The 23,853-nt window shown below is 35.1% G+C and overlaps 1 protein-coding gene across 2 annotated transcripts in view; it reads right to left on the reverse strand.

Moving 5' to 3' along the window:
- TDRD3 (tudor domain containing 3) overlaps positions 1 to 23,853 on the reverse strand; it is a 119,770-nt gene that overhangs the window by 45,992 nt on the left and 49,925 nt on the right. For both annotated transcript variants that reach the window (XM_056109911.1, XM_056109910.1), the window contains exons 4-10: positions 16,098 to 16,258; positions 12,613 to 12,754; positions 11,579 to 11,650; positions 10,771 to 10,920; positions 8,250 to 8,390; positions 4,895 to 5,051; positions 3,705 to 3,830 (exon numbers count right to left, since the gene is read on the reverse strand). In XM_056109911.1, coding sequence (XP_055965886.1) covers positions 3,705 to 3,830; positions 4,895 to 5,051; positions 8,250 to 8,390; positions 10,771 to 10,920; positions 11,579 to 11,650; positions 12,613 to 12,754; positions 16,098 to 16,258 — 949 coding nt within the window. The remainder of the gene's footprint in view (positions 1 to 3,704; positions 3,831 to 4,894; positions 5,052 to 8,249; positions 8,391 to 10,770; positions 10,921 to 11,578; positions 11,651 to 12,612; positions 12,755 to 16,097; positions 16,259 to 23,853) is intronic.

The following is a 23,853-nucleotide window of genomic DNA, read 5'->3' on the forward strand; positions in this document are numbered from 1 at the left end:
ATGTGACTTAATTAAGACCTAGAGGATAGAAAATATTGAAGACTGGATTTAAACACAACTAAAGACTAAGTGAATCATCCTTCTACTGTGCCAAGTTGCCTGCCCAGAAAAACTAAAATTCCTGTAACAGTGAATTGATATTTAGAGGCTCACAAATTGGCACTTGAAGATAGCACACTACATTAGAGGAAGGGCACCCCTAACCTCCTATATTGTCCAAAGATCTAAAAGAAAAACTATTTGCAATCTCATAAACTTATATCATTTTTACTTCTATTTATGAGATCATGCATATCTTTCTGTTTTGTTCTAACACTAGAACCATATTTTCATGCAGTTATACATTCCTTTCAGTATAATTTAATTGGTTATAATTTGGTTAATATCAGTAACTTGAAAGTTGTTTCCAAATATTACTAGAAGAACAACTTTATATTTAAACCTTCAAGCTACGCTATTTGCATCTTGGAATGATGTTATGATAGTGTTGTGGGTGGGGCGCTTGACCTGTACATGGCTGACTCGGGTTCAATTCTTAATATATGAGCCCCACCAAGAGTGATCCCTGAGCATAGTGCCAGGAGTAAGCCCTGAACACCACCAAGTGTGGCCCCAAAACCAAAAACAAATGAATTCTTAATCCCAGATAATATACATACACATACATGTATATATGCACATACACACATATCTGTATAGATCACTGCATCATGATTATTTTCTTTAAATTTATTTGTGACTATAATAGATATCAATAAAAAAACTTATAATCTGCACATTTTAGAAAACCGTAATTCTTTTCATCAACATTACATCAATAACATATGAAAACATCTCCATTAATCCTGCCACCATTGCATATCAGCAGCAAAGTGACAGAGTCAACAGAACATACGAAACACTTTCTTCTTAGTAATGACAATATCATCATAAAAAGACTGTAGGGTCAGAAGAGCTACTACTGACAAAATCAACGCTGGTAAGAAAAGCAATTAACAATGAAACAGTTAAGAAAGCAGTATTTTAAGTAAAGTATTTCTTAGTTGTTCAAAAAAACTAGTTAGCCATCTTCTTAAACCAAACTTTAATACTAAGTACTATAAGTTTCAAGCATGCCACTCATGCTTGATTACTGTATTAAAATTTCTTCTAAGCCTTTATATTTTGATGAATGGCACTTACACAGAGTACATTATAAAAATGTTCACACCAAGTATTCTTATGGATCCTTTAAGTTTGTGGTTTCTTCTCTGGCTAGTTAGTGTAGTATGTTTCTTTGGAAAAGAGGTACAGAATCCATCTCATCTCCTTAATTCTTTGAAAAGGTAATCTGGTACAAATACACCATATAATATGGCATACAATGTTTACAGAATACAGTATCTTATGACACATAACTAGCTTCTTTTCTTTTTTTTTTGCTTTTTGGGTCACACCTGGCAATGCACAGGGGTTACTCTTGGCTCTGCACTCAGGAATTACTCTGCACCCAGGAATTACTCAGGAATTATTCCTGGTGGTGCTCAGGGGATCATATGGTATGCTGGGAATCGAACCTAGGTCGGCCACGTGCAAGGCAAACTCCCTATCCGCTGTGCTATCACTCCAGCCCACATATAACTAGTTTGAACAACATTTTCCAGCATACAATTTTTTTTTCTGAAAATGCAAACAAGCCTCATTGTTCTCATGCCAAAAATTCTTTCAATGATTTGGATGGTTATTCAAATAAAACAAAAAATATGTAGAACATAATGCTACTGCTCTGGCTCCAGCCTACCACTTCTACCCCTGGCTCTTAAGCCCTCTCTCTTTATAACCCTCTCAGTCATAGGAAACAGGTGTTCTGATACCTTTACACCCAAAGCCCTCTACACCTGAGCTATACTCCCCTAAGACTCCTCCAACTCTTCCTCAACCTTATCCCTAAGCCACATCCTCTAAGAAACCCTTGCTTATATCCTGTATCAGCTAATTTGGCTTCACACAGAGTGCTTTTAGGGCACGAAAATTCTTCTTGAAAATAATAGTCATCAAGTATAAGAGAGATATCTAGAGTCTATATAAATACTAGAAATATATCATTTTCTCCTTTTAAGAATAAATGAAAATCACAGGTCCTATTTCTTGTGGGGGGAAAAAAGGGTGCAGATTATTACTATATTGTCCATGTTTTTCTTATATTCTAACTGATACTATTTCAAATTAACAGTGACAATACTACTAATACAATATTCTATGATACCAGATGCATTCACAAAATCATGTTCCCCCAAAGCAAATCTCTCTAACAATGATATTTCCTCTGAGTGTAATATCCATGTTATGAATCTTAATTTTACTATCTTATTTCAAATGGAAGGCTGTTACTTATTTTATTGGCATAGGATGCAAAAATTGAAATATTATAGGCATAGGTCATGACAGAATTACTTCATATTTTCAACTTCATTATATTTCAAAAGACATTTATAGAAACCAAAAGAAAAGGTAGGAAAACAGAAGGCTAAAAAGAAATCAAAGGAGCTCTCATTGGGATAAAATAAAGGTTAGAACAAAAATATCAAGGAACAGCAGAGATTCTCCTATTAAGTCTTGCAAAGACAAACATACACATGTGAACAGTCTATAGAGGGGGTTGAATAGCAAAGATCCAAGGGCATGTAGTGAAATCTGCAGATAACATTAAACAAGAAAAGGACTTCAGTCCTCCATCAACAAGCTACTACAACATACTAACAACAAGTGAGCTTATAGAGGACCTCAAGAATCTCATGCAAGATCACAGCCTCATTGAAGTCTTTGTTTCAGCCACGTGAGATTTGCAGCAACTAAACTGCGTTAATCCTGACCCACAAAAACAAAGAGATAAGAAATCTGCACTGTATAAACCACTAACTGCGGTTTTGTGGATATGTTAAACAACATAAAAATCAAAGCATCATGGTTCATAACCAAGAAAATATCGCTCTTAGATGTGTCTGCTTAAAACTTCATTAATATGGGAGGGATGGAGGGCGAGATTTTGTTAATATCAATATTTGTTGCCTTACATAATACATTGCCTTCAGCACTGAATCTAGTAAATAAGCTTCCAGTTTCATGAACTCGAGCCTTTATAGCTAAAATAAAAAGTTTATTCAACTTTGGTTTGGTAAAAAATACATGTTAGAGAAAACAATCTTAAATTGTACTTCCCTTGCTTTATATAATTAATTTTAAACTTTTAATATTTTAGAAAGTATCTCCATATTTCATACCTATTGTTGATCCAAAATACTAGAAAACATATTACACTGTGAGAATTCATGTGTCTTCATATAATATGTAGTACATTGGAATAAAAACTATTCCAATTAACAATCAAAATAAGCTATGTAAGCTCATGATTATAAGATCTAACACAGAAACCTGCTTCTACAGTTGAATCTATTATCGGTAAGCTTGGGAGTTAGGAGTTGTGATATTATCTATCATACAACTATATAATAAACTAGCATTTAGCATTTTCATGATGTAACAGTGAAAATTTCTTCTTGCTTTTCTCAAACAGGTAAGCTGTAACTAAATTTATTTTGACACAGTACTCCGTGGTAATGTGGTAATGTCAGCTGTTCAACAAAAACTTTTTTGTACAACACAAATGAAGTTTGGCTTTTTTAAAAAAAAGAATCTACTTTAAGATTATTTTTAAGTTAGCCTACCTTCCACATTCAAAGTTCCCATTTTAGACTCCAAGAAATCAAATAATGTGCTTGGTGCTGATGGCCTTGCATTTCCCAACTCTTCTTCATCTTCAGATCTTATTCGCCCCCTACCTTTTCCTTTACCTTAAAAGTAAAACAAGGCATATATGTATATGTTGCACAAACAAAAACAAAAAAGAGAAAACAGATTAAATATAATTAGCAGGCCTCTTAAGATTTATACTTCTTACTGTATGCTTTATATCTTTCATAATAAAACTTTCTGTGTTTTGTTTTTGTTTGGGGCCACACCTCGTGGTGCTAATAGATTACTCCTGGCTCTGCACTCCTAAGCAATGCTCAAGAGACCACACAGGTGCCAGGAATCCAACGTGGATTGGCCACATGCAAGGCAAGTGTCTTACCCACTGCACTGTCTTTTAGGTGATTCTGTTAACTAGAAAGTACCTTTCCTCCTCCAAAATTGATCTATCCATCAATTTTAACTTGTTCATACAAAAATTGTTAAGCAAAATATATTAAATCTTTAATCAGTTTTCAAAAATAGAATTGAACTTAAAAATCATGTAATACATTTGACCACATAATGAATGATTAAAGAATGGCACTATATAAAAGTCAAGTTGTTGCTAATTTAAAAATAGTTGCAGATTAGTATTTATTTAAGTGCCAAATCCAGAAATATAGACCTGGTCACTTTATGTATTCCCTATTGTTCATAGAAGTCCTACTAAATATTATTAAACTGACTTTACAAGGGCTGGAGTGATAGCACAGCAGGTAGGGCTGACCCCGGTTCGATTCCTCCGCCCCTCTCGGAGAGCCCAGCAAGCTACCAAGAGTATCTTGCCCACACGGCAAAGTCTGGCAAGCTACCCGTGACGTATCTTGATATGCTAAACATAGTAACAAGTGTCACAATGGATACGTTACTGGGTCTGCTCGAGCAAATCGATGAACAACGGGAGGACAGTGACAGTGACAGTAACAGTGACTTTACAAAAAGATGATGGTATTAAGACTTAAGAGTAACTTAAACAAGTTTGTTTCTAAAACTGGTGCTCGCTTCATTTAACATAATATTCCATGACGCTGTAGTCATCCAAGCAACAAATTCTAGCCTCTATCAATAACATACTTTCTTCTGAAAAGCAAACATACTGTTTGGTACACTGCTTAATGAATACCTCTTAGAGGTGGGCCTGTAGCAGGTTTCTGTTTATTGCTGTTAAGAAGTACATTCAATGCTGCTTCTAAGTTGTTGCCATTATCCATAAGAGCTTGTCTTGATGCTTCCTTACTAAAGCCCATTTCCGTTATGTGCTTCAGAGCCTTCTCATCAACCTGTAAGAAATGAAAAGAAAACTGCCATGCTGATAGCTGATAAATAAAAAGTTAGGCATTCGCTTATACAGCGTTTTTATGTTTAGAAAATCAGGTAAAAGGAAAATATTACTACAAGATTCACTTGGTGTTTTTTTTAATAACAAAAGGCAAAGTAGATAAAAATCTATATGCTACATGAGAGGGGTGGGGAACATTTTTCTGAAAAATGCCACTGGATATTTGTAACCTTATTCTTGGAGCATACAATACAGGCAAATGGGTCATTGGCAGTCGAAAAGCATTCTGTCCCATATGCCTCTGTGTCAGCAGTATCTATTCTCCATCATGTTCTAGGGCCAGAGCACCTGATTTTGCTGGTTTTAAAAAGCCCACAGGCCAGGAATTTCCCATCCTTGATCACATAAGAAATTGGGCCTTGGGCACTCTCTGACTTCAAAAATAGTATTAATTTTTGTTAAACGAGAGAGGAAATTTTCTGTTAAAATAATACATCTAAAAAATTTCTAGTGAAAATAGTTTTAATGGTTGGTTGCTTTTCCACCTGGAAAGAAAAGGTGATTTACTAAGTACCTGCTTAAAAATGTGAAATTTTAAAAACTAGTAACAATAATAAAACTCAGAGAGGCTGGGCGCAAGGCTGACAGAGCACATGCCTGCAATACCTGAAGTCTTACTTTCAACTTCCACCGCTCCAAGTAAGTTAATGAACAAAACAGAATTAAAACTAAGAAAGCGGTACCACCTCAGCAGCTTTGCTTTTACAAACACTATCGCTTTCATTGCCTGCTCTGTATTCATTGGCAAGCTGGAGCGATAGCACAGCGGGTAGGGCATTTGCCTTGCATGCAGCCCACCCAGCGGACCCAGGTTTGATTTCTCCACCCCTCTAGGAGAGCCCAGCAAGCTACCGAGAATATCTCGCCCGCACGGCAAAGTCTGGCAAGCTACTCATGACGTATTCGATATGCCAAACACAGTAACAACAAGTCTCACAATGGGCCTGCTCGAGCAAATCGATGAACAACGGGAGCACAGTGCTACAGGACAGTGCTACATATTCACTGGCAAAACTATCTCTGTAGTGCTGTGATTCTATAGTTTGCACCACAAGCAGGAAAATTTACAAATGCCAGAATCCAAAATTTCTTGAAAAGTATAGACATGAGTAAAATTCAATACAAAATGTTAAAGAGAAATATATCCCATGAAGAATTTCTTGAGCTAAATTCATCTAGAAAATATATAATCTAATCAAAGAGTTAATATAGGTAGGTTTTAGGAGAATATATGTATGGCATTTATGTTGCAGGCTACCGAATATAGCCCGCCCACACGGCAGAGTCTAGCAAACTCCCCGTGGCGTACCCAATATGCCAAATACCAGTAACAATGATGGGTCTCATTCTCCTAAAGAGCCTTGAATATAATCTCAGGGCTAGGATAAAGGAGACGTTACTGGGGCCTGCTCGAGGCAATCGACGATTAACAGGATGATTTGTGATTTGTGATTGTGATATGTTGCAGAAAATGAAAATCACTGTATGATGCCCATGGGTCCACTGATAATGCACAATACTTTTTTCCTATTGTAAGTGCAGCCTTCTGAAAACAGATGCATTCTAAATGTACTAGCTATTATATTTAAAAAAAGAAAAGGCCTCTGTTATAAAGTCATTCTCCTCTGTCAGCAATGAATTTAAGAGAAATATGACTTAGTTCTAGTAAATGTGACATAATTTGCTAGAGATTTCAGAAATATTTTATTTGATAAAACAGATTTTTCTCTTCCTATCTTTGAATTTTTTTGAAGTCATTCAACCTCTAATGGCAGAGACCAATGAATTTTTGTCAGTTCCCTTATATCTGAGGATCTACAACATGCCACAAATATCTCTGATTTATACTTTCAACAGAGTTCATAAAAACATGAATATATATATTTTTCCAAACATAAAAACAAAATAAAATCACTTTAGAATAAATTTTAAATGTGGAAAAGATAGGGAAGACATCTGTATCTTTTTGTTGCATCATCACTTCAAATACAATTTCTACCGAATGTTTCCTTTTTCATTTGATGGCCTTTGACCAATCCAACCAAAATGAAATTCACACATTAGAAATTTAAATGAAAGTTTCAAGGAATCTTTAAAACAATATTTTTTTTTTTTTAATTTTATTTATTTATTTATTGAATCACTGTGGGAAAGGTTACAAAGCTTTCAGGTTTATGTCTCAGTCATGCAAATATCAAACACATTTCCCTTTACCAATACTTATTTTTACCATGAAGAACCCCAATAAAACCCCACCCCCCACCCCTCCCCGTCCCTGTGAGGCAGATGCATTCTAGTTAACACTCTATCTGCTTTGATTAGATTCATTGTTTCAATAAAAGATTCACCACTATTATTTAGAGTTTACTCCCCCCCCCCAAATCAGACATGCTGAAAAAGCATTGTGAAGTGATTTGCTTTCTACGGCTGGGTTCAAGAATTAAATGTTGGTTTTGGATTTCTGCTCTTTTACCTATTGACCCTGGAAGTATTTCTACTGAAAGTCAGATAGTTAAGAGATTGGTTTCTGTGTTCTGGAGTTCTGGCCGTGCTGGAGAGCCGCTCGCGGGGGGCAACCGGTGGCCTCGGTAGGGCGTGAAGGGCGGAGCGAAACGCCCCCCTTCCCCTGAGGTTTTAGTCGCCCCCACACTCCCGGCTTATACCTGCTGTCCACAAGGCTCCCATGTGGCCGCCATCTTTCTTTCCAGAGAGGAGAGGGCGAATGGGGCAACACCCTTTCCCCTCCGGCAGACTTGATGGCCTGGATCAATGCATAGTCCATTCACTTTTCTGCTCCAAGCTGCTGGGTTCTGCATTAAGTCCTTGTGCTTCTGGGGCCGTGGCCATGCTGGAGAGCCGCTCGCAGGGGGCAACTGGTGACCTCGGTAGGGGGTGAAGGACGGACCAGAACGCCCCCCTTCCCATGAGGTAAAACAATATTTTTAAAAAAAATTACTTGCAATTCTTATGTACAATGTCTATGTAAGTCCCTATGTAAGATGTAATTCTTCTTAGAGTTGTAATATTTACCTATTTCATTCTAAACAAAGACAGTGGTGAGTGTGAAAGTAATTTTAAAAGTCATTAAGACTATTAAAGAAAGCATACACTGATAATGTGGTTGGTTTTGTAGCCTTACCAGTTCTCTATAGACACCTTCATATTTCACTTCTGATTTGGTTGACTTTTCTTTCTGTAAAATTTCCCTATTTCGATTACCAGCTGCACTTATGTTGAGGTTACTTCTAGCACCACCTCCACCTCCTCCAAATGTCTTGGTCTTTAAATAAAACAAATAAAAATATGTAAATAAATTGCATTTAGAGTAGATATAAACTACTACGAATATGTATCTGCAAATCAACTGCTCAAGCTAGAGGAGGACACATTTCCGGAATCTTACAGCCCATAAGTCATTCTGCTTTCACTCAGAGGCAGAATGAAACAGACACTATCCATATAACAATTGCAAGTAGAAAAACTGAAACAGTAATCAAAAGTCTCCCTAAGAAGAGGAATAAATGATTCGATAACATACTCTACTAAAGCAATCTTTTTACATTCTTCAAAAAAAGTGAAAAAATGAGTGACTGTCTATAAATACATTTTAGAAGGCCAATATGATATGATCTAAAAATCAGACAAGGAGAGCACATATACAACCACACACATACAAAAATGTATAGACCAATATTTCTGGTGAGCACAGATGCAAAAATTTTCAAGGCAATTTTGGTGGATCAAACAAAAGTTATTCATTGAAAGGATTATACACTATGAACAAGTGAGATTCATTCCAGGGATACTGGGATGTTACAGTATACAATGATCAATTAATGTAGAACACCAGATCCACAAAAGGAAAAGGAAAACAGACAATCATATCAACAAATGTTGAGAAAGCATTAGACAAGATTATATTAAAAACTTCCCATAAAGGAATTAGAAAAAATATAACCCAACAAAATAAAAGTTATATGTGGTGAGCTCACAGATACAAACATATTTAATGCTGAAAAACTGAAAGCTTTTCCTCAAAGCTCAAGAACAAGACAAGGGTATCTACTCTCATCACTACTGTTCAATTAATATCACAAGCCTTAGCCATAGCAATTAGGCAAAAGAGAAAAAGGAACCAAAATTGGAATAAAAAGCAAAGTTATCCTTATTCACAAATGAGATGATCACATACACAGAAAAACATATATACTTTTAAAATTATGTATAATGTAGCAAAATAAGAGATACAATATACAAAAGAAAGTAACTGCATTCCTATATGCAAAATCTAAACCAGTTTTCAAACGCTGGTTCATGTCTGTAGAAATTTTCCACTGCTGTGCTGAAGTTACTGCCACGTAACTGACAGTGGTGTGCAGCTAGTCCACACAATAGCCAATATACAAGTGGATAAAGTCTGAAAACAACTGAATGAGAAAGAGAAAAACAAAGGAAGTCCCACTTATTACTCTATCAAAAAGGTTAGGGGCTAGAGACAGTATAGTGGGTAAGGTTTCTGAGCAAAAGACCCACAGTAAGCCTTGAGTGCTACCTGGTGTGACCCCAAAACAAAACAACTCAAAAAGATTAAATTTATGGGAGCACAGTTATAAACAGATAAAGAATTACACATGAAAAACCATATGACACTTTTGGAAGACACAAAGAAATAAAGATTATCTCATATTCATGGATTACAAAAGAAGTACGTTTAAATATTTAACTCTCTTAGCAACTTAGAGATTCAGAACAATATTTACCAAAATCACAATGGCACTTTTCAAAGAAATAGAAGAAATAGAACCTAATAGAAAAACAAATAGAAACACGAAGAGCAGATCCTACATAAGCAGACCTGCATTATGGTCTTAACTCTGCATTTTATTATCTATTTATTGGCTCTTTCACTGGTGACTGTGCTATTCTTTAACCATAAACTTCTGCTTTAAGCAGTTCTGATTCTGACTGATTGACTTCAGAAATATTGTTTGGGGGCCACACGCAGCTCTCCTCAGGGCTTACTTCTGGCTTTATAATCCGGGATCACTGAGGATTAAACAGAGTCAGCTGGGTGTAAAACATGAGCCCTGCTGCTGTACTGTTCCTCCAATAGCTTTTAGGGAAAGAAGAAACAAATACATTTCACGTAGGCTATGCAAAATACATTTCAGAAATTTTTTTTAAATTTAATATCCTTAAAATAGAGAAAATACTGAAGCATAGCAACAGGCACACACACACACATATATATACCTATATATATACTATACATATATATACTATATAATATCTATATATACACACTGAATTCTTAGCAAAGAAAAATATTATGTGCCACAACACATCTTAAAAAATTGTCAAGATTGTTACAATTTTGTGGAGCTAGAGATGAAGTTCACTCATAGAGCATCTACCTTGTACGAGGTGCTGGGTTTGTTGAAGAGTTGGTTGCTAAAATGAGTAATTGAATTGGGTCAGGTCACCAAAGAAATTTGGAAAAAGAACATGTAGACAAAAATATGTAAGCTTAAGACTGCATATGTTCATTGAGGGAATTAAAGAAAGAATGTCAAATGCTCTTCTGAAGTTAGTTTTCTTTTATGAAAAGACAGTGGTGAATTATCTAAATAAGAGAGATTTAAAATAATTCAATTTCTTACTTCTTTGCTCTTTGCTACTTCTGCAATAGCAGCAGTCCTTTGCTTTTCAAATTCATCATTATCATTTGCAGGTTTTGCAGGCATTGTAACTTGCAATGTCTTTCTTCGATCAAGTTCTCTGCTATCCACTTGAACATGGGATACACACTTCTGATAATAAATGAAAAATAAAATCACTTTAGCAGTTTCAGATTAAATTTTTCATAAGAAAGTAATTCTTCAAAATGTTTATATCACAGTTGATAGCCCATAAAATTTAATTTTTCTCATACATTAAAAAAGTGGTACAAACTAGTTAAAGTAGCTTTTAAATTAATATAACTGCTAATGAAAAGTAATAAAAATGCAGCAATATGAAAACAGGGCACAAGAGGCCAATCAAATAAAGAAATCTAAGTTTCATTTTAGGAAAATGATTTAAAGTAATTTTAGATTTGGGGGTTAGCAAGGACTACAATGGCTAGGGCACTAGCAAACCAAATGGTTCCCTGAGCCCTACAAGGAGTGACCCTGAGTGCAAACCCAGCAGGAAGCTCTAAGCACAGCCAGGTGTGGCACCAAAACCAAACTCAAGGGGAAAAAAATCCAATACCATCTCAGTTAGTTATAAGTTACTCTTTAGTGATGCCTTTTAATTGCCCCAATCTTTGGTTTAACAACTCTTAACTAAAAGCAAAATTTCCATTACAGAAGAAAAGCATACCATTATTAAATTTCTGTACCTGACCTATGAATGAATATATTGGGCACAAAACAGCTTAAAACAATGCAAGTGGAAACAATTTTTTTTCTGATTAAAATTCATTACCTGTCCAAAAGGCACAAAAGGAGGTGGTCCACCTTCAGTTCCAATATTGCTTCTATTGTGTTTTAACAATCTCTGTAAAAATAATGAGTCATAACACAAATTATACATTGGAAATACATAACATTTTAATGTAATCGGGAATTCACTTATTTTAGCAGATGCACATAAAGACTTTTCTAACTTGTTTCCGATTATATAACTCTTCCCCTTACATTAATAAGGCAAAGACCTCTCATCACCCCTAACATAACAACTTCGAATAAGTTCAGAAGTATTTACCAAGTTGCAACTATAAGAATAGAATAAAGTTAGAAAAGAAAATGCCCCAGTATGACTCAGCACTTTTCTTGCATGTCTGTGCCTTGGGTTCTATCCCCAGAATGGGGGAAAAAACAAACAAAGAAAAAACCTTAGAAAAACTTCTTCAACAGGGAGTAAATTCAAATACCTAATAATGATTTCTGCTGTAGAGCAGTGTTTTCAAAAGTGAGGGTACTGGCCCAACAGCCATGGGAACACTCCAGGGCAGCTCTAACAGTATCAGGTGCAACTGGGAAACTAGGAGTATTTTTGTTTGTTCACTTACAAAACGGTGACAGAGAGAGGTGCTGAGTTATCTTTTTTTCTGAAAATAGAAGGCAGGCTCAATATGTTTAGGAATCTCTGCTTTAGAAGAATATTATGTTTAAGCAAATGAGGAAATTCTCTCAAAGATCACTAGGTTCCACTCTATTTGAATGACACAAAGGACTAATTTTTATTCATTAGAGAAAGATCCCCTTTAAAAATGCAACAGGGGCTGGAGCAATTGAACAGCGGGCAGGGCATTTGCCTTGCAAGCGGCCGACCTAAGTTCGATTCCCAGCATCCCATATGGGCCCCTGAGCGCCGCCAGGAGTAATTCCTGAGTGCAGAGCCAGGAGTAACCCCTGAGCATCGCCGGGTGTGACCCAAAAAGCAGAAAAAAAAAAAAATGCAACAAAAAGGCCGTAGTGTTTTAAAAGTACAAGCTATTCTTCTTAGTTTATACTTACTCTCTGTAACTCCCACTTCTCAATAAGGTGCTCCACTTCACCACCAAGAACTGTGGTATTAGAGTCGTTCAAGAGGAGAAATCCATTTTTTATGTCCACAATGCCTGAGAGCTTAACTTTAGTTCCAGGTGGAGTATTTAGGCTAAAGTAACAGGGGAAGAGGGAGAAAAACAGTGAAAACATATTGAACCTCCTTGCCTAAAATGTAATTTGCAATCTATGATATTAGTCAAGTTTTTCAAATTCCACTAATAAAAAGCTTTTTCAGGATTATAGAGTGTAAATAAATCACCAGGATGAAGTCAGAAAACCAGATACAGTATTCTTTAGCTTTTTCTTTTTTCCTTTTTGGTAGCTCCAGGAATCGAACACCCAGCCTCCCAAAGGCAAGGTAAGAGCTCTGCTGCTGACCTGCTGAGCCATAGCCTCTGCCCCTGGATACAATATTCTTATTTTATATCTTAATGACAAATAAATGAACTGAAGTCTCTACTTCAAACTACTTGTGCACAACAACAATAATAACAAAAAAATCACAATCACAAATTTCTGGTAAAGATAAATAGAATAAAAGATTTTCATGAAACTACTTTCTCAACACACATCCACACAGTTCAAATAAAAGGTCTGTACCATTTTCTCACCTAAGCTCTGTGCACTGCAAAGATTATATTACAAAATAAAACTTTAATACGAAAAAATCTGACCAGAATATATACATACTTTATATATTCACGAGCTAACACAATCCACAAATAATGCTTTTTTTTTGGTTAATCATCTACTTAAAGATCAAATGAGAGTGAATTATTCTAAAATATAGTAAGTTTAAAAGAACTTTTTTTCTAGTGGGCTAGTATAAGATCTGGAACAAATATTATAATTATACTCTTTCATGACAACTAGAACCTCCAACCCACCTTTTGGCTAGGAAAACAACAAAAGAAATGTTGTCTTATAGGTTTATTCTAAAATAAAAGCACATTACTAGTCAGATAATGCTTATCAAACCTCAAGTTTAGCAGAATCCAGTTTTACAATGTGAAGTTTTTCCCAATTCTAAGATATCACAAATCTATATTTAATCTACAGCCATTCTTTTAGGTTTAAATAAAAAAGAATATCAGGATTCTATCCCCTAGAAAATATTAATGAATCATATCACTTAGATAAGTTCTTCAAAATCACTTTTAGCCTAACTGGAAAAACTAAAAAATTATAATCAAAATCTGTCACTGTCCTCCCATTGTTCATCGATTTGCTCGAGCGGGCCCAGTAATGTCTCCATTGTGAGACTTCTTGTTACTGTGTTTGGCATATTGAATACTCTTGGTAGCTTGCCAGGCTCTCCAAGAGGGGCGGAGGAATAGAACCCAGCTCGGCTGGGCTGGCTGCGAGCAAGGAAAACGCCCTACCGCTGTGAAAAAAATTAAATTAATAATATAGAAAGGTGTATATATACCTTAAAAAATTGGATGGAAATTAGAAAAAGATTTGACATGATACAATTTTGAAACCAAAAGCTATCTTAATACCAGATGACAAACTCATTTTTGTATAAAATGACTGTACTTTTCCTAAACTCTTCATAACAGGCTAAGACAAATATGTCAAATCATTTGAGGATGGACATACAGTTTCACAAAGGTAACTAATAAAAAATTCCACTCACCAGGCAAAACTGTTGTTCTATTCCCACATAAGGATAAGTAGGTGCTAAATTTTTAATATAATTTTTACTACATCACCTTCTGGGCCATAACTAACACTTATTCAGAGAGTGCATTTTGACTTAGTTACTATTTTTACTGACACTTCAAAGTGCCTTTACTCTCTTTTCACTGCAATTTAAACAAAACAAAAAACAGTGAGATGTGGGGCGGAAGGTAGGACAGAAAAGTACAAAGACCGCAGAAATTTTGACAGCCACTGGAAGCAACACACCCTATACCAGCTCCTGGTTACTTCTTCTTAGTGAGTTCTTTTACCTGCCTTTTAAAATAACCATTTACCAAACTTACTTTGAAAATAGTTTCCCAAATTTTTCACATATACGAAGAGTTCTGTAAGGTGTTATTTTTACATCAGCAAAAACAGACATACTACTTTAATGATCAATGAATGAGTGAACAAGGGATAATAATTTTTTTCACTGACAAGCTGCAACAAATTCAACAAAGGACAACATAAGGAAATGGGATCTTTCCTGGGCTGATCATGTGTTTTCATTTACCTCAGAGAAATTAGAGCAGTAAAATCAGAGGGCGAGTCATTAATAACATCTGCAGTAGTCTGAGTCACCTGTAAACTCCCTTGTATAGGGGACGTTCTTCAAGAAATAGGACTCTTTCAACTCATTTTTACAAATCACCAACTTATATTTTTAGTCCTATTCTTAGCCCTTCCCAAGGCAGAGGTAATTTTCTGGATTCAAAATTCTTTCATGTTTTTACAATGTAACGTCGTATGTGCCTGCCTCACTAGCATTCAAACTACTTCCAAGGTAAACTTTAAACTCTTTGACTTTGCATCTTCCCCATCACATAGAGTCTGGAACATAATGAATGCAAACTGCCCGTTAAATGCTTGCACTGGAAAGCAGTCTGAGTAAAAGAAAAAACTCAAAGAGCCAGAGGGGGTAAAAAACATGAGTGTATAAAATGACTAAGACAGTAAAGGCCCTCCCGTTAATCGTCGATTTGCTCGAGCGGGCCCAGTAACGTCTCCATTGGAGACTTTGTTGTTACTGTGTCTGGCATATCGAATACTCTCCGTAGCTTGCCGGGCTCTCCAAGAGGGGCGGAGGAATCGAACTCGGGTCGGCCATGTTGGCCGCTTCTAAGGTGAACGCCCTAACTGCTGTGCTACCAAACAAATTACACTGACCAATGAAACTTGCCATTTTAGAGAACAGTTTAAAGTGAGTCAATATGGCACTAAGAATAAAGGAGAACCTTCCCTTCCTTCACCCTTCCTTCATGAGACTCTGATCCATTCCAAGAAAAATGAAAATTATTAAAATATCCAAAAGAAGAACTTGGAAAACTTTTCCTTAGAGAGTTTCTTTTCTTCTTTGGCACATAAATTTCTCCAGTTTCAATCATTTCCTAGAAAAACTAATTTGCCAATACAATTTTCCTAGAACACTAGGTAGTGTGGTAGACTGCCATAGCCAAATGTGAAGAAAAAGAAAATCATAACATACTTAAATAAATTTTGTTCTGGATAGCTTTTAAATGGCATAAAATTGAAAAAATTAAAGATTACAATTCAAGTAAGAGAATCCTGAATTTATTTTTATAATCTGCACTGAAGAGATTAACAATCTCCACTTTTTATACAAATAAAAAAGAAAAGGATACTCTTATTCTAAAAAAAAAAACTAACAAATTTAGCAATACATTCTTTTCAAAGTTAAATAAAATTCATATGAACAGCACCTTCAAAACACTCCAAACAAATACACAAAATAAAATGCCAATCACCTTATTTTTGACATATAATTGAATTCTACTGCTGTGCAATTTGTATGACCATCAGTCATCTGCAAGCGCAGCATTCTTGGTGCAGCCTGAGATTCTTCATTATCCTTTGGTGCAGCAACATTGCGAATTTTTTGAATTTGCAAAACACACGGACCTTCAAGCTGTGAAAAAAAAAAAAAAAGGAATAAAGTGTCACTTTCCAGACATCACTCTATTTTACTTACAGTATTCCTCTTATGATAGAAGGTACAAGTGAAATTATATTCCACACATCAGAATTTTGATGAAACTTCAAAATGGTCTTCTAAAGAACTTTCTTATGGTTAGTAATTCTGATTTCATTTTTAGAAAGTGAGAAAAAGTTCCAGTGAAAATAACGTATTTAGGAGAGGAGAGAAAATATATTGTATTTTTAGACTAAAATACTATTATATATTTTTGGTTATGTGGGTTCTAAATAATTCCTATGTGTCCTCTTCCAAGTGCATTTTGGAATATTCTGAAATTAAAGAATTTGGCAATTTAAAAGAAAACATTAAGTTTACAGCAGCAGATGAAAGGAATACTTCCTATTTAAAATCACCAAGTTTAAAGTGCACCCTCTTCTGGTAAAAATTAAGAATACAATACTCCAAAAATTTCAATTCTATAAAGTTTAGAAAATATGAGCTACAATTTACTTTTACATTTATATTTTTAATGAATTTAAATGTAATGCTCTATTTTGTATGTAATGAGATTACAGAATGTAATTACAAATGTCTCTTCTCGCCACACTTGATCAAAGACAAAAATAAAACTGAACAACTAAATAGAAAAAGTATAAAATATTACATAAGGAAACTACATAAAATATGCTTACATGCCTAAAAAATCTAGCAGGAAGTAGTATTTCTTACTTTATAATAAAATTATACTTTTAAGTCATATTGTACCTACAAAGGGCAAAAAAAGATATTCTTTCGCTACTATCTTTTATATAAAATTTGTGCACAGTAGTTTATAATTCAATAGAGTAAGGTGAAATGGTTTACAAACACTTAATTTCTTGAGAAAATATAACATTATTATTACTTATTTACTAATATTTTGCCTGCAAATGATTGCTACAAATTTCAGCCTACAGAATATTAGAGGAAAAAAACCTAAAATATCAATTTTCATTTATGAAAAAAACTTTCAAGTTGAAACAAGTTCAAAATCTTTCTAACAGTTAATCCAGTATGAACTTTTAATTTTTGCTAGGTCACAGGTATGTATTGCCTATTATAACGTTCATCAGTTTTTGTATACTGTAATGCTCACCACTTTCTTCACTGTCCTACTTTCAATTCTTTTTGGTCTACACATTAAGAATCTAGACATTAAGACATTAAGATAGCTTTTGCTATCCTGTGTTATCCAATCAATGACTTGACTATTTCAAGTTACTAATTAATATAAATAGAATGGAATAAAAATATTAAATTTATACAGTGGCACATTGCAAGAGTTCTGTATCTGGATAATATAGAGATACAAATTCTACAGCACTGCAAAAAATGCTATTAGACAGGCAGTGATGATCTAGACCAAAATAAGAATTATGCATCCCTGAGGAACTTTATATTAATAATTTAGAAAAGGATAAGGATCCACAGATAAGATCAAGCTAGAGGAGGATGGGCTTGAAATTCAATGATGAGTATATAATAAAATCCTTGCCATACAAAACAAAAGAGAAAGGGAAACAAGGATTGGAGAGATATTCAGAAGGCAAGGTGCTTGTCCAGCACAAGATGACTCAGGTTCTATCCCCAGCACTGCTTATAGTCCCACCCAAGAGACTCCAAAGCACAGAATTAGAAATGAGTCCTGAGCACAGCTGGGTATGGCCCCAAACCAAAATCAAAGTAAATAATTAAAAAAGAAAAACACAGGGCATATAGGTCATGAGAAAATGAAGACAGACTGAAATTATGATTTACGTATAACCCAAAAAACCCAAAAAGGTTATTTAATACAACAAATGTTGGAGAGGGTGTGCAGAAAAAGGAATCCTTGTGGACTGTTGGTGAGAATATAAATAGAAACAACCATTTTGTTTACTTTTTTAATATTCAGACTTTTATTGATTAGGGTTCTGTGATTTACAATATTATTGATGATGGTTTCCTGTGTACGTAATTCCACCACCACACTCATCATCCAGTGTATTCACCTACATCTCCCCAAGACCCCAAAAAATAATTGTGGTGGCTTCTGTACTGATTTCCTAGAAATCATTTTCTCACTTACCCATTTAATTCAGAAGTTTTTGGTATATCTATTTGCAAGGCATCATAGGAACCAAGCAGCTGCATAATAACTTAAGAAAGCTACTTTGGGTGAAGAAGTAATGGGTGAATCTGCATACAGCTGCTTCTGCCTTCTGCCTGTAGCCGTTTCAAAAGCCTAACGGATAAACTTTAAAATTTAATATGCCCTCTTTCTTGCCTACTTTATTATTCTGTCAAAATAACTCAGTATCATTTAAACAAAACTTTATGTAAATAAATATGACTAATCATACCTTGTTCCAACCTAAGGATGGTACCAGACTCCAAAGGAAATAAAAGCAAACAAAACTAAGATAAATTAAAACGATCTATTTGTTAGAAACTTTAGGATGTTCTGAATGTTACCTATGCAACCATCTTATGAAAAATCTCAGATTAGAGGAAATTTTCCTGCAGGGATGTATATTGCTTTTAGTGAAAACAATATTGCAACTAAATTCTTCATGCTAGTGGAAATAGTGCCAATTTAATCTTAGACAGCCCTTAATTCATTTTAAGTTAGAAGTACTCCATTAAGTTCTTATATTCCTTTTAGAAAAAAAGGCATTCATGACTCATGTGGCTGGATCTATCACGAATCACGACGACGAATCACGACCATCCTGTTATTCATTGATTGCCTCGAGCAGGCCCCAGTAATGTCTCCTTCATCCTAGCCCTGAGATTTTTAAGAAAGTGCTATATTCAAGGCTCTTTAGGAGAATGAGACCCATCATTGTTACTGGTATTTGGCATATTGGGTACGCCACGGGGAGTTTGCCAGACTCTGCCATGTGGGCAGGTTACATTCGGTAGCCTGCCAGTTTGTCCAAAGTAGGAATGAGATAATAAGATGTAATAATAAGATGTCTGGGTTTATAAGCAAAAATAATCGATAAATAAATCCATAATAAAAAATCATGAGATACACAAAGAAACTACAAAGTTTATAAATCAATTTTTTAAAATTTAAGCCTCTAAAGAGTTGAGAATTTGTAATCAAAGATATAAATAAAAAATCCAATGTAGAGATTTTATATTACATGTATATCTAATAACTAGTGATATTATTCCCTAGCAAACATGTTACATTTTTTCAAATGAATTTCTCTATAAAACCTCACATACAGTTATCATTTAGTTCAAATTCTCTTATCATAATATAAAAAAATTATAAATCTATGATTTATAAAATGGATCTAATTGAAACAATACAGTGGACATTTTAACATGAACTAAAAAATATTAAGAACTCAAGAGTAATGAAAACACCGTGTATGAAACATTTGATATACAGTTAAGGTAATGAGATGAGAAAAATACTCGAGAATATGTTAGAAAAGAAAAGAAAATTAATGAGTTCAAGTAACAAGTTGGGAAAGGACATCAGGATGTTACAAAGAAATGGAAGAAAAAAATAACAAGTCAATTAAATAGCAAACAAAGAAAACAGTAAAGGTTAACAAAGCCTAATGTTGGTACTTCTGTAAAATTTCTAAAAAATGGATACTGAGCAAGAGATCAGGAAGCAAAGATAAAAATCAAGATTTCAGGAGGAATAATAACAAAACAGTCACCAAACTTTGATAAAGAATTAGAAGGAGAACAAGCAATGTAAATATTCAACAATTATTAAGTGGCATCTCCATACACTGGGATTCTACTCGGCAAAAAATAGGAACAAAGTACTGACACATGCCCATAAATCTCACAAAATATGTATCATCTAAGTACTTGCAGGAATGGCAAACTATGAAAACAACTAACAAATGCTACGTGCAAAGGTGTTTTTTTTCTCTTCATGAAAGTATTTGACCAGGACTTCACTGGTAGTTACATGACTCATAAAGATGTTCTATCCCTGAACTAATCTGCAAATTTAATACACATTTTAATAAGAATATCAACTCATCAGTTTTTAGAATTGATTACTAGATTCTAAAATTTATAGGAGAAAGGTGGGAGAGACGCATTGGCATAGAATAACATGATAAAGGACAACATACTTTACAATATGTAGTTGTGAATAACCCACAAATCAAAAAAAATCAATAATTTCAAGTGCTACAAAAGATGTGGATCAATAAGATCTTATACACACTTATTGAAGGCAGACTTTACTAAAGGTAGCGTGAAGTGGTACAACACCCTGAAAAATAATTTAGTCCTATCTTGCTAGCATGCATATTCAATATCCGGTGATAATCTACAGAGATGCTCTTACATACATGCATCACAAAATCTACACAAGTTTGTTCTTAAAAGCAGAGTATTTATTACATAAAAAAAAATCACCTACATCTATCAAAATAAAAATGAATGAACAAACTGTGAGATATTTACACAGTGTAGTATTACACAAGAGAAAAATGAACAATAGGTATACATAACATGGACTTATGTTTGTGCTGTAACAATAAACAATGAAAGACGTTAAAAAGAGATAGTACATTATCGTTTCATAAAGCTTAAAAGAAGACAACCTATTGTTTAGGAATAATTACATCCATAACTTAATTTTGAGTTTGTTTTTTGTTTTGTTTTGTTTTTGGTCTGGGGGCTACACCCTGCAGTGCTCAGGGCTTACTCCTGGCTTTGTGCTAAGGGATCCCTCCCGGCAGGGTTCCAGGGATCACAGGGAGTACTAGGGACCAAACCCAGGTCAGTTACATGCAAGGCAAACTTACTGGCTCCAAATCTGAAATATTTTTTAAGGCAAGGAAAGCTAAGCTTAAAACTCACGACAATCACTTCTAAATAACTGTCTGTGGAGGAAGAACTAGGACATGTGAATAGGCTGAATGATATTTTAATGTTCCAATTCTTACCCCGGGCTCAGTTTTCATAGGTGCTTACTTCATTATTTAGGTTCTAGCACAGATATATATTTGTGTGTGTGTTTAATACTTATATGTATGTATGTATATATATATCAAATACTACATTAAAATGGTTCAAACAATTTATATAATACTTTCAACATTAAGCTCACTGAAATGTAAGGAAATTTAAAAATTTAGGCCTGCAATCTGTAAGGCAAGAAAAACAGTGAAAATTCAATCCTACAGAGCTCACTAGATTACTGTGATGTGCTAGTGAAACAGCTCCAGGATGGGGAGATAAAAAAAGAAGTTCTCTTTTATAGCATTTGCCAGTTTCCATGGACAATTTCAATTACTAACTGGATGTCACTGAACCCTAAACTGAGAAGAAATATTACCAGTGTTCATAAGCTGAAACAGTTGGATCCAGAACACTGCAAGCATTTAGCATTCTACCTTCTGCCATCTATCTCATTGGCCCTGGACACTTGCCCCAGCACTGCTGCAGCAATTATTCTAAAAGCATGCTCTTCCTGTACCTTTTACACGCCTTTGCAGACTGTCCCAGGGCAGGGCCAAGTATGCCTGGTCAGATACATATGATGACACAGTTGCAAGAAAACTAGTGAGGAAACATCGGGTTTAAAAAGGGGAGTGGAGGGGCTGGAGCCAGAACACAGCGGGTAGGGCGTTTGTCTTGCACACGGTCAACTCGGGTTCGGATTCTAACACTGACAAAATCTGCTATGTAATAAAGCTGATATAGGTATATGAAGTGATGGAAATATTAATTTTTTAATTAAATTTTTTTCAAAAGAGGCCAATCTAGAAGAGAAAACAGTATCTGAGATAGGCTCTCAAGAATATCTCAAGAATAGTTTGCCTACCAGTTGAGTGAGGAACATAAGATTCACATAGCACTTATTAAAATGCTGTACCAACAAGACTTTGGTTTTAGAAGGTAAAGTTTTGTCATCTCTAAATTGAAAGGTAGGGTGGTAGTAGCAATCTGTATTTTCAGTCCTGTTCCAAAGGTTTTATATAAATAAAAATAAATTCTTTTACACGGGGCCCAGTGGAGAGGGGTTATTAGTAAGCTAGAGAAAGAAGAGAAGGAGGAGTTTTTTGAAAACGAGGGTTCTTCCTAGATAAATGACTTAGACTATAAAAATAAATTTAAAAAAATTAGAGAGAGGTAAATAAAATCATTCGGGATACTAACTTAAAGAGCTTTGGGAAAGCAGTCCCTAATGCGGAGCTCAGATCATTCTTTTCTTTCGAGCTGCCCCAAGCAGTGCTCTGGGGCACAGGAGATCATCCCAGGTAACATTCAGCCAGCCCAGTGAAAAAGGTTTGATACGAGGGCCCACTCATGTAGTGTCGCAGGCCCTAAGCACCGGGCCCACCCCTAGGCTACTCAGAGCCTCTAGAAGCACACAAGGTGCTATATGTTTGGGGTGAAGGAGGCTGTGCAGTATTCAGGATCCTCGCTATGGCAGGGATCTAAACGGGGTCTGGTGCATCCTTTACCCCTGTGCTTTCTGCCTTGCCCGACTGATTTTTCAAATGATATTAATAGACAACAAGAGAGTATAAATGTGTGTGTGGGGGGGAGAGAAACATCAATAAAAAAATATAATCACTAACCATAAATGTGGTTGTCTTACTAAACATTGTACCCCATGGAAGCTGTAATATAGGGAACTATAAATGCGGGGTAATTTAAAAATGATAATGAACTCTTGAATAGGATTCTCCCTATCTGGAAATTCCCTGTTTAAAAAAGCACAAGTTCATACCTCCAAGCAGTGACATAACACATTATTTCTCTTATTCATTCAGAGTAATCATAGCACATGAAATACATGAAAACACTCTGTGACTCCAAGAGAAAAGCAACCTTTCTTGGGACAGTGAGATAGTACAGGAGTGAAGGCACTTACATTTTATGCAAGAGACTCCTGATTCAATTCCCAGCACACATATGGTCCCCAAAGCACCACTAGGAGTAAGCCTGAGAACCAGTAGGTGTGGCCCAAACACTAAAAGTCACATTTCTTCTACATTTGTCTATTTCCATATCTCTTTCTGTCATCTTCAGTTTTTTGCTATTTGAAAGCCAAAAACAGACATGAAGATTCAGGCAAACTGTTCCTCAATTATCAAGGAGAATTTCTCTAAGGCAAACAATTGCTTCTGATTATAGTGGGATATTTCCTGTGATGTACTCGATATGCCAAAACACAGTAACAAGTCTCATGATGGAGACGTTACTGGGCCCGCTAGAGCAAATCGATGAACAATGGGAGGACCGTGACCGTGACCGTGACTGTTTTATGAAGTTATTTTTAAATTCCACAGAATTCCTATTAATAATTACAATAAGCACTATTCAACTTAAGCAAAGAAAAATAAGGGTTGCAATAATCCTTTTTTTCTGAAACAAAGCACACAAAATTTAAATAATTCACTAAAGGAAATATTAACAAAGATTATTTAGAGTATAATAAAGTTACATATATGGCACATAATGCAATTTTAGTTGAGATAAAAACTTTTTTTTAAATAAAACTTTTAAAATTATTTTTCATCTAGACTTTCAGGATGAGGTAATATTTTGAATTTTAGTGCAGTGAA

The sequence above is a fragment of the Sorex fumeus genome, unplaced genomic scaffold (genome assembly GCF_029834395.1).
Source record: "Sorex fumeus unplaced genomic scaffold, SorFum_2.1 ptg000008l, whole genome shotgun sequence".
NCBI lineage: Eukaryota > Metazoa > Chordata > Mammalia > Eulipotyphla > Soricidae > Sorex > Sorex fumeus.